Raw genomic sequence first — 12,297 nt, forward strand, 5'->3', positions numbered from 1 at the left:
AGCACTACTTCCATACTTGCCCTTATAAGGCATTTCACACTCTATTATTTAAATTCTCCTCATACTTGAGCAAATACACCTTGTCAGAAAAGCGGTCAAGCAAAATAATTTAACATGCCATTTGAGTGCTCTGGTGCAGCAAGTTACTTTTTTGGACTATACTTTATGTTTTATTTTGTTTTATGTTTTGTATTCATAAAAACATAACTCATAAAAGTTACAATTCCCAGAATACCGCAGCCAGCAGAAGCACTGATCATGACAATGGGGGGAGGGATTCTGGGAATTGTAGTCAAAGTAATTTTCCCGAGGTCTCTAATCCAGTCCTTCCGGTATTTCAAGGGTGAGAAGAAGTCATACCTGTCATTCTACCAAGCATCAACAGTGTGAGTTGGGTGAAGCAGCTGCTTCAGCCAGCAGATTTTCAGTGTCGTGAAAGGGAAGCAAACTGTTAGTTATTTTCTTTGTTAATTGTCAGTTCACTGTTAGAAATGCAGGAGGCACATGTGGGATTTTCTGCCTTAGGTGTCACAATAATTTGGCTAACTTTGGCTACTGTGCAACTTGACTTGGGACATGTCTACATGGGCCAATGACACCAGTTGCCATCCCATGTCCTGTACCGAATCAAGTGTGGACTGTCTTCATGAAGGAAGGCACTGAATCCACCTATCCTTAGCAAAATCAGATTTTCTAAACTCTCAATTTCCTTTAGATTTTGCAAAAAAAAAATAAAAAAAATTGGAGCACTCTGGAGCAACATCAAGCAGCTGTTTTTTACACATCAGTCCCATTACACCACTCAGTGCAGCTGCTGGTGGCACAAGTGGCTCCCAAGGTGCCAGCCATGTGATTGATGTCTAGGACCTAATTTCTAAATTGGCCAAATCAGTTCTGTATTATTGTCTCCTCAACTGGTTTAGAAACCAATGCTTACGCTGTTGCTACATGCCTTCAAGCTGATTCTGACTTATGCTGACCCTATCATAGGTTTGTTTGGTTTTTTTGCTTTTTGCTAAAATTTATTTAGAGGTGGGTTTCCATGGCCTTCCTCTGAAACTGAGAAAATGTGACTTGCCTAGGATCATCCAGTGGGTTTCCACAGCTCAGTGGGAATTTGAGTTCTGGTCTCCCAGTATTTTAATCCAGAGTCAAACCACTACACCATAGTACCTCTCTGAAGCTAGAGGTACACGTGTCACCATTCTAAAATATTTTATAAACAGTTCAAAATAAATTTCAGCAGCTATAATATGGGAAGTGCTAGGCTGTGCTCTGAATGTGCTATGTGTCTTCATACTGACAGGCACAAATTGTTGCATTTTAAAAACAGGAATGTTGGTGACACTGTTGCTGTTATGAATAAATAAATATTTCTTTATAAATTTATAAATATGCAAATAATAAATAAATAAATAATATTTATTTATTTATTTATTTATTTATAGGGTCAATCAATATTTATTTATTTATATGCCCTCTTTCTCCCAGGGAATAATAAATTAAAAGCGCTTATAATAAAATTTAAATCTTCTCATAAAACACATTAAAATCATAAAACAACCAAAAGTTTTTTTTTAAAAAAATTCAGTGTAATGGACAACAGTAAAAAGTTACTTAGGGGAGGGCATTTGGGGCACTGGGGGCCATTCCTATATATTTAAATTTATTTTTCAAAGCTTTTCAAAGTAGAAAAATACTAGAAGTAAGGAAAAATCAACATATTAATAGCAGATCATTCATTCTGTCAAGAGCAACCAAAAATATTGAAAACATATTCAGGGGTAGCCATGTTGGCCATATAGCAACGTACAATAACACCCAAAATCCAAAATAACATCCAACGTACAATAACATCCAGCTCCAGATGTCCCCATCCTTTGTGAGGTTACAGACCCTTCTCTGCCTAACAAAGGGGACTGTGACTTCACAAAGGATAGAGACAGCTGGGATCTCAGAAGAAGTATTTTTGCATTGCTAATAGGATTCAAATTTTATCTCCTGCACTTTGGAAAGCTTTGTTCCCAGTGAGTGCCACATGGCCAGAAGGAGGAGAAACCTGCTTGCATAGCTATCCCTCCAAAGAACAAAACACGAACACCTTGAGAAAATGCAAGCCTGTGACTAACATAATTATTTTATATTTTTTCTCCTGTATGATTCTTAACACCACTTCCGGATGAAGAAGCCAGTGGAGCTTTGAAAGTTAACACCATGTATTTATTTTATTTTATTTTTTGCATTTTGGTTGGTTGAATGAAGATATCACTGTTTTGTGAATTTTGGATGTTATTGTAGAGGGCAACATGTAACAAATTACTTTGTAAACTTAACGTTTCAAGCTCTGAGTGAGGACAGCTTTGCTATTTCTCCTTATGTATACAGTACAGTGGGTCCTCAGTATCCGCTGGAGTTTGCTTTCAGCCCCCACCCATACCAAAATCCGTTGATGCTCAAATCCCATTATATCTAAATTCTAAATTCTGCAGTGTGGCACCAGCCAAACAGTCTCGACCCAACTCAGAGTGAGCAGCCCTACCATTACACAGAGTGAGGCAACTAATCAATTTCAGGCACCATTAAAAAGCAAAACATTGTTATTATTATTGTTGAATTTTCTCTGCCAGAGAAGGAGAGCGCTCCATATGGATTTCCTGCTTTACATGCCAAAATATCTTGCCTGGACCCTTGGACATTATTTCCCTTGATTTACAGGGCATGCATGGGTGACTCCATTCACTGCTTGATTTCAGGCAACAAAGTATTGTGGGCCAGCTCTCCCCCAATCACAAATTTCATAATAATTTCTTTCAGCTGTTGGGTTTATTTATAAAACATGGGGGGGGGGGGGGGGATTCTGAAAGGAAGCCAAAAAGCCCCAGGAGGGTGAAAAATCTCCCAACTATTTGTTGTTTGTTGGGACTCATGGTGACCCTGTGGATGAGACATCTCCAAGCCCCCCATCCTCCATTGCTCTGCATAAGTCCTCCAAATTCAGTCCTGTGACCTCCCTGATTGAGCTGATCCATCTGATGTGAGGTCTTCTTCATTTCTATTACTCTCTGCCTTTCCTAGCATTATTATTTTTTTTTTAATAATGATTATTGTGTTTTCATACCCACTCAGCTTTGAAGGTTACAGGATGATCCTGGGCCTTTTCACTACACTACTGTAGCACTGATTCCACTTTACCTGTTATGGCAACATCCTGCACAATCCTGGGATGTCCAGTTTGGTGAGACACTATAGCTCTCTGCCTAAGAACTCTAGATGCCTTCCCTAAGCTTCCCAGGATTCCATACGATGTTATCATGGCAGTTAAAGTGGAATCATAGTACTATAACTGTATAGTGTGAAAGGGCTCCTTAATCCCAGTCAGTGGCATCCCTAGGGTTGGTGTCACTCAGTGCAGTCACTCATGGTGTCATCCCCCCATTGACCTCCTCCCGTTTCACACCAAATCCTTAGTAATGCTTTTTCCACTAATGTTACTCGTAAATCATAATTCCCATATGCCACTGAATGTCATGCTAATAGTTGTGACAACTAGCAAAATTAAAATTATACCTTCAAATTGCAGTATCATATACACAGCCTAAATGTAGTTACACATACATAGTGAAGATTTGGTTAAAATTTGACTTTTAAAAATAAATCCTAAAACGAATTTTTAAAAGTTCAAAATGTCAAAACTTTTTAAACTCTTTTAAAAAAAACATTAAAATGTTAAAATGTGACATTTTAGTTTTAAAAATCTTGGATTCCAGGGAGCTGTCAAGCTTGATCTGTTCTAGGACCCATTTGTTTGTCCTTTTGGCCGTCCGCGGCATCCTTAACACTCTTCTCCAGCACCACATCTCAGATGCATTGCTTTTCTTCTTATCCACTTTCCTCCTTGTCCAGCTGTCACATCCGTACATGGTGATGGGAAATGCCACAGTTTGGACAACACTAACTTTACTGCTCAGTTGTATATCTTTACTTCTTAGGAGCTTGCCTAGTTCTTTCATAGCTGCCTTTCCCATTCCTCTTAATTCTCATGTTCCAAAAAGTGATGGATGAGGATGTGGAGAGTTTCAGGCTGCCAAGAAAACACCCCCCATCTCCCTCAAAAAGTGTATGCCAGTGGGAAGGGATGGGCATGTTCTTCTGATCTGTTGCACTGAAGCTGGTTTGCTTTTTTTCTTCCCCCTCCTCCTTCTCTTCCAGTGGCTGGCTGTTGTTGTTTCAGTTTGGGTTAGAGCAAGGCTGAAGTTATCCTGACATTTCTGGGAGGAGATCCAACAAAAGAAAGTGGGAGGGGGGATAAGAGCAAGTGGGAAGGCAGGAGGGGAAAAAAAGATTAGTCAGGTCAGGGAGAAGTAGGTGAGGAGAAAGTGTTTTCTCAGTCTCCCCTTTGCCTCTGTGTGTGAGTGTTTCAATTCTGCCTGGAAAATCTATTAGCACTGATGCTTTGGCTCCTGGGAGACAAAGGAGCTCCACTCCAAACAGGAGGAAGGGACTGATGGGGAGGATCAGGAAACTTTAAAAGAGAAAGAGGGAGCCCAGAGCTTCAGCATCAGCAGCCACAACACACTCAAGAGTCAGCAAAATGTGCCTCTCTGGGGCTGCTCAGGAGAAAAGGCAGAACCAAGGCTAGATGGAGAGAGGCAAAGATCCTTTAGGACATTCTCCTGCACTACTCCGGACTTGGTAAAGAAAGAAAGAAGCAAGCCTTGTTGCACTAGTACATAGTGAGTTGCACATACCCTGGAGGAGCTTCTTTTGTAGCAGGAAAAATATATATGTTCTGTTGCTGGCATCCCGTCTCAATGGCAAAGCCCTTGGTATAAAAAAAGGTTCTGGAAAGCAACACTTTGGGAAGGTGACGTTTGCTGTGAGGGTAAGTCTGGACACTACTTTGTTGCTTTTGTAAACTGATGTATAATAATTTAGATTATTTAGGGTGGCTTTTTTTTAAAAAAAGAAAAAGCTTTTGTGGACTTCAACCCATTTCCTCAGATGACTTTACAAAAGCTTCTGCAGAAATAAATTGGGAAAGTCTTTTAAGGTGCCATGAGCCTCTTTATACTGAAAGAGACTAAACTCACTCTCTCCCATGTGTGTTAATGTGTATTTGTTAAAGGTGCAGATTCTACAGCTATTATGTCTTTGGGGTATCAACCGTTGTCCACAGATTATTCCCTCAAACATTTTTTCTTTTAAGGCTGTGTTTGGACAAGGGTGGTTTCCTGACATACTCCTTCAATCTGCATGCACACTGAAAGAGCACCAAAGAGACCTGATTTCATAACTGAGTCTAGTCAGTCTCCTTAGTCATTGAGACAGACTATGCTAGATCTATTCCAGACATGGCTCTAACCACACTTTTGCCCAGCTTCTATCACTGAATTTTATTGGAGAGGGATACAGGCAACAGTACCTCCTACTCTGTAACCCTTCCTTGTTTTTTCCACCATATCTTTTTCCTTACCTCACAAAATCCATTAAAAAGAAAGAGAAGGAACAGCTTTGCAGTGCCTTCTAATTGCTAACATGGGGCACTGTCTATCTGGAAAAAACTTTCAGTTGCTTTCTTTTTTTAAAAATGAGGCAAATTTGGAGGGTCTGGTCAACAGAAATTTTGAAGAGTGTTGCAAACATTTAAAGAAGATTGGAAACATTTCTCTTGAGGAGGACTCGTGGTTGAGAACACTGGATGTGTGTCGTTTATATCAGTACCAGTATTCAATGACAGATGGTGGCTTTCATGTCATCCACTGTACAGTAGTTTGAGTCTGATTTTTAAGGGAGCTATCTGTTGTGCTGAACCATGTTCCCTAAATAGTTTAACAAAACAACCGAAGAGTTCTGGCAAAAACTATAAGGGAATAACAGCAATCTGGAGAGAAAAAAAAGTAGTATCTGAAAGGATAAAATTACCCCACTGGAAGATCTGTAAATGCTAAGGGTGAATAAAATAACCAAAGTATAAAACCAGAGAAACTAAACCCTGGAATAAAGCCAATAAAACAACAGAAAGGGTGAAGAAAAGCCCCCCCTTTTTCCCTTTGGCAATTATAAACAATTCTATTAATAAAAACAAAAGGCCAGACACGTTTCGACCTACCGGTACTTCTTCTTCAGTGGCCTGCCAGTGTTTAAAATATAAAAAGTATAATAACTCCTTAGCACACAATGTAACTTTGCTGAATTCAAAAGCTGCAATCCTAAATAGTTTAAGCACTTTATATAAGTTATTTAAAGATTGGATTAAAACACAGAACAGATTCATGTCCCATTGACATGGGAACCACCCATCACCATTACCTGTACAGTATTATTAGTAATATTCTTCTTTCTCTCCCCACTTTTATTTTTAAAGTGAGTGCCACCATGAACTGGACACCAGTTTTGAGCTTTACGGTACTGTGGGCAGCATGGCTAGTGTGTGGCTCAGAAAAGCCCTTGAGGCAAGCTGGTAGAGGAAGTCTAGGGTCCAGAAAAGTGCCTCTGGCCCACCGGGGAAGCAGTACTGGCAGATTCACTTCTCAGACAAGACGAACGGAAGCATCTGACAGACTGGTTTACCCTTCTGGGAGGTTTCGCCAACGCCCCCTTGTCAAAAGGGATTCTTTGGAGCCTAAGAGCCCACAAGCAGGCACCATGGAAGAGGCATCTCCTGCTCAGGTGAAGAATGGTGGGATTCAGTTACAGCCAATGCAGAGACCTAAATCAGAAATGGTTAAGGATGAGGGTGCATCCACCACATTCCGGTCGCGCATGGTGCGTTTCCCATCTGGATCCAGTTCTCCCAACATTCTAGCTAGCTTTGCTGGAAAGAACAGAGTCTGGGTCATCTCTGCTCCTCACTCCTCTGATGGTTATTATCGGCTCATGATGAGCCTGTTGAAAAATGATGTATACTGTGAACTGGCTGAGAGGCATGTGCAGCAGATCGTCTTGTTCCATGAGGCTAGTGAGGAGGGCGGCAAAGTCAGGAGGCTCACCCCTGAAGGGAAAATTCTGGAGCAGCCTCTAGATCCCAGCCTCATTCCCAAACTCATGAACTTCCTGAAACTAGAGAAGGGGAAATTTGGTATGGTGCTGCTGAAGAAGACGCTGCAAGTTGAGGAAAGATACCCCTACCCAGTCAGATTAGAAGCTATATACGAAGTCATTGACCAAAGTCCCATCAGGAAAATCGAGAAGGTCAGACAAAAGGGTTTCATACAGAAGTGCAAAGCAGCAGGAGTAGAGGGCCAGGTTGTTGAGGAAGGCAACAATGGTGATGGTAGCAGCGCTAGAGCAACACCAAGTGTTGAACAGACCCAGGCTTTCTCCAGGAAAGAAGAAAGCAGGAAAAGCAGTGTCCATCCAACAAGGGTTAAAACTGCAAAGAGAGTTGTAGCAACTACAGTGCTGCCGCTTTCCCCTGCAGCCCCTACAACTAGAGCCACTACCATTCCTCCCTCAACCACAACTTTCAGGCCAGTCACCAGAACAGTGACAATTGCAAGCAGACTTACAACTACCACCACCGTCACTCCTCCTGTAACACAGAGAACATGGACCACAAAATCACACACGTTGCTTCCCACAGCGCCTGTGGCTACTCCTGCTCGGGTCACAGAGAATTTCTCCTCTCCTGTATGGAAAGAGAACCACAGAGAAAGGCATCCAGGCCACACACAGAGAAAACCAACAGCAACTAGGAGACCCAGCAAAGCTGTTCGTTATGACACTTACACTGAGATCCCAACAGCTTCCTCAGAGCACTACACCAGGACAAGTGCTGGCCGATACCGGGACAACCGCACTGACAGGAAGGACTATAACAGCAGGGATCCCAGTGTCACATCAGGTCAACACAAGCCTGCTAAAAGCAAGCCCCCTAAAAAGAAAGCCCAAGACAAACTGCTGAGCAATGAATATGAAGATAAATATGACTCAGGACAGCCTGCTGTTCCTCATTTAGAGGAAGAGGTGCCAGTGAGGAATATCCCGCCCAAGAAAGGGAAAGATCCAAAGAAACATGACCGCTTAGATAAAGCCGAGAAGAAGAAGAAAGAAAGAGCAGACAAGAAAAATGAGAAGCAGGCCAAGAAGGACAAAGCTGCAAAGAAAAACAAACAGGAGAAAGAGCGCAACAAGAAAAACAAGAAAGCAAGCAAAACAGACCATGAGGGAATCCTGAAACCCAATGCCAAGTCTTTCACACAGACTTCCAGGAAATCTGTCACAAACATTTTGGATTTCTTTGAAGGCAAAAGACGACTCCTGGTGAGTAGATTATACATGAATAACACTTAAAGTCTGTCTACAAGTTAACGTCATAATCAGCCCCTATATTTACAGAATACCCTCTCCCTCCTGTTCTAATTTGGCCAGCCAAGAGAGTATGATTCTGAAAAACTGTAGTGGCTTCTTGACCCCATTTCATTTCTTTTAACGTATTGTTTTTCATTTGGTAGCCTCTGATTTTCCCTAATTGTACTCAAGGGAAAGCAGATGTCACCACAGCGAGCAAGTTCTGTAAGAAAGGCTGCTGAGAGGCAGATTGTGTAGGGTTGCAGCACCTACATAGGAGTAAACTCAGCAAGGTTGAGAGAGTGATAAAGTTGATCTGAAAATTGGTGTCAAGTTGTCATCTCTTATTCTGTCATGGAGTATATATTTTCTTATCTTTTCATGTAGAAAAACAGTAGTACAGGTACTGTAATTTAATATTCCAAAGGAAAGAGACAGGAGAAAAATAGGAGGGGGGGGGAGAATAAGAGCCAGCATGACATAGTGGTTTGAGTGGTGGACTACAACCCTGGAGACTAAGGTTTGATTCCCAGTGGGTGACCTTGGGTAAGTCACATGCTCTCAGCCTCAGTGGAAGGCAATGGCAAACCTCCTCTAAACAAATCTTGCCAAGATAAACCTTTTATCGGGTCGCCATACGTTGGAAACAACTTGAAGGCACACAACAACACGTTTTAGGGATCAGAGATTGACTGCTTCAGGGACAACTGTGGTACATTGCTAATCTGAGCCAAAGTTGAATCAGTTAGTGCCAGCCCCACAGAACAGAAAACAATAGGACAAACCTTTGTAGGTTTTTAAACAGAGGCTGGATGGCCGTCTGTCAGGGTGCTTTGAATGTGTATTCCTGCATGGCAGGGGTTTGGATGGGATGGCCCTCGTAGTCCCTTCCAACTTTTTGATTCTATGATTCTATGAAGGAAGACAGATTGGAAAGAGAAACATCAGAATTGGGATTCATCCATAAACTGCAGTCCCTCAGCAATGGATTGAATAGGGATAATGGCTTCCTGACTCACTACATACATTTCAACACTATCTGACCCCATCCTCAGGGGAGTGTCCTACACCCATCTATTCTCCTCATCTACAGGCTAGTTTCCAAAGCCAAACAGGTCTTGCCTTTTCATTTCCGTACACATTTGCCAGTTCCCAATGTCTTTGTTCACTAATCACCATTGTTAAAACTGGACTTGCTACTTCATTTCTATACACAAAGGATTTTGAATTTGAATTGACATTCTCACATACCAATGGCATATACAGTATATGTCTGTCCCTGGTTTCCACTCCACTATATGCATCTGACTGTAGTCTACGATATAGTGTAGGCTCTTTCTTTATTGCTTTATTTCAGTTAGTCTCAAAGGTGCTACAAGATGTGAAGTTAAAGGCTTTCATGGCCGGCATCCATATTTTTTTGTGGATTTTTCAGGCTATGTGGCCATGTTCTGGAAGAGTTTATTCCTGATGTTTCACCAGCATCTGTGGCTGGCATCTTCATAGAATGCTGGAATGAAAGTGATTGGGGTATATATACTGTGTGCCCCTTGGTTGAGAGGAAGCGATTTACATGTTAATCTGTGTATTGTTCTGTTGTTGAATGGCAAGGCCTCAGGGTATCTATTTAATAAGTAATCCATTGTCTGCTGAGAAAAACCCCTGACCCTGGGCAGTTTTCATTTGCATGTGCTGGGTCTTGATTTTGGTGTTTTTCAGGAACCAGTCTGGAACCAAAATCAAGACCCAGCATGTGCAAATGAAAATCACCAAAGGTCAAGGTTTTCCCCCCCAGCAGATAATAGATCACTAATAAAATAGATACTCTAAGGTCTTGCCCAACAACAAACCAACACATAGATTAACATGTTAAATCACTTCCTCTCAAACAAGGATCACACAGAATATACAGTATATATATTCCAATCACTTCCATGCCAGCATTCTCTGAAGATGCCAGCCACAGATGTTGGCTAAATGTCAGGAATAAACTCCTCCAGAACATAGCCACATAGCCCAAAAAACGCACAGAAAACTGTGCTACAAGATCTCTCAACATCATGATCTGTAAGTTATAGGTCTAAAGGCATGTGATAAAACATTTCTCAGCTGTTTGCAAAGGCCTCCCAGGAAACTATCCCTGTGATCCCATAACTTACTAACTTAGGGTAAAGAATTAAAATGAGACATGGCTTCAAATGTGTATCTGTGTGTTCATTGTATTAGAGTTCTTGGTGGTGTTGTCACTAATTTTGTGTTGAACTCCCAGCTCTTGCAGCTGACATCTGTTCACAGTAATGTTGATAACTTCTAGAGTTTGGCTTCAGGCCAAGGGTTTTTGGCATTTTTCCTGGGCATGAACATATCTATTTGCAAACATATTTTTTACAGTTTTGTCAGCAAAGTTCATAGAGCTGCTTTTCTGTTAACTTGGATAGCATGTAATTGTGCTGAAATTTTATTTTAAGTTTTGTATTTTAAAAGCAGAACACCCTGGCTTTGCACCTCTCAAAATTTAGCCAGTCCCTCTCCAAAACTGTTTCAAAAATGGCACAAAGCAATATGCGCAGATGTTTTCATTGGCAGAGGGGCATTCAACTTGAAATCATGTTATTCCTAGCTTATAAAAATTACTTTTGGTACCACAGCTTCTAGAATCACCCCAGCCAGCATAGCCACTATATAGGATGCTGAGAACTGTAGTTCAAAATGTAACTTTTTCAATCTCTGCTCTTGCCTTTTAGATCTCCTTCATTGCACTATTTTTATCAGTACAGGTTATCTCCATGGAGCAAACTGTGTCTATACTGCACTTCTTAAGTGTCACAAACTACACTATAATAGAAAGGAAGCCAGGTATTATGACGTGTGACACCATTCTCTGGGGGGGAAAAGAAGTGTTCTTTGTAAGCTTTGGTACACCACAATCCTATGTAATTACTTAGAAGCAAATGTGACTATGTTCAGTGGTGCATATTCCCAGATGAGCATGTAGAGGAGCATAACCTTTTGGCGGAATCCTATGCATACCTACTCATAAGTAAGCCCCACTATATTTAAAGATTTCAGAAAACTCTTGGACAGGCACTAAAATGCTGACCTTAACAAGACTCTAAACAGAGTCAGTGTCTGGGTCATATAAAAAAGAAAGAAAAAAATCAGGTTCTATTGCAACACTTTAAAAAAGATGTCTCTTGTCAATTCCACCAGTGAAAGCATTGGCTGAAGTCCCATATATGGTTTTACTTTTTAATTAAGTGGATTTATGACTGGATTTACATTATATGAGCTTGGAATCCATAAACATTAAAATGAGTGGCACTCCACTTCATCCTTTTAGTTTACCTAGCCTTTGCATTTTCCTTACCTTATCTCACAGGAACAATTCTCGTTCATTCCAGATACCTTAACCTATTTCAACAAAGTCAATAAATATTAAATTTACCTCTTCATTACCATTGACACTAATCCCCAGAGATGTTGCTAGAAGAAATGTAAAAGGCAGACGTTTCAATGGGTGAAATCTCTATAGGTGTGGAGACATAATGAAGCTGCACCCATTAGATTTCTGCCTTTCAGCAACCTGTCACATATCAAGATGCAATCCTTCTTGGATAGGGATGCCAGTTGAGCATCATCCCAGACCCTGAGGTTTCTGGGCCAAAACCTGAAGCCTAGAGATTACCTCTGGTAGCATCATTAAACATTATGAGTTAAGTACCAATCACAGTTGCTTACAATTTGTCATTCAAGCATGGAGGGAGGCATATTGTGTGTTTGGAAATTAAAGGACAGAAGTCTCAGTAAAGGGGCTATCTCCAGATCAAGGCGAAATGTTAGGATTTTTTTCTCTTCCACCTAGTTACGGACATGGGAGAAATGACATTTAATCTAGTTTACTAATCAGAAGGTGAATGTAGATTAGAATGTAGGATAAGCCCTGCTGCAACAACTGGGAGGGAAGAGGGATGCTAATTAAATTCACAGATTTCTTTATAGTCTTTGCAA

At 41.0% G+C, this 12,297-nt stretch overlaps 1 protein-coding gene across 1 annotated transcript in view; it reads left to right on the plus strand.

Moving 5' to 3' along the window:
• Positions 1–4,212: 4,212 nt before the first annotated feature.
• Positions 4,213–12,297, plus strand: part of CCDC80 (coiled-coil domain containing 80) — a 28,025-nt gene continuing 19,940 nt past the window's right edge. Inside the window, exons 1-2 of the mRNA XM_042459402.1 lie at positions 4,213–4,882; positions 6,365–8,262. Of these exons, the coding sequence (XP_042315336.1) occupies positions 6,376–8,262 (1,887 nt within the window). The 5' untranslated portion in view covers positions 4,213–4,882; positions 6,365–6,375. The remainder of the gene's footprint in view (positions 4,883–6,364; positions 8,263–12,297) is intronic.

This window comes from Sceloporus undulatus, chromosome 3 (genome assembly GCF_019175285.1).
Source record: "Sceloporus undulatus isolate JIND9_A2432 ecotype Alabama chromosome 3, SceUnd_v1.1, whole genome shotgun sequence".
Taxonomy (NCBI): domain Eukaryota; kingdom Metazoa; phylum Chordata; class Lepidosauria; order Squamata; family Phrynosomatidae; genus Sceloporus; species Sceloporus undulatus.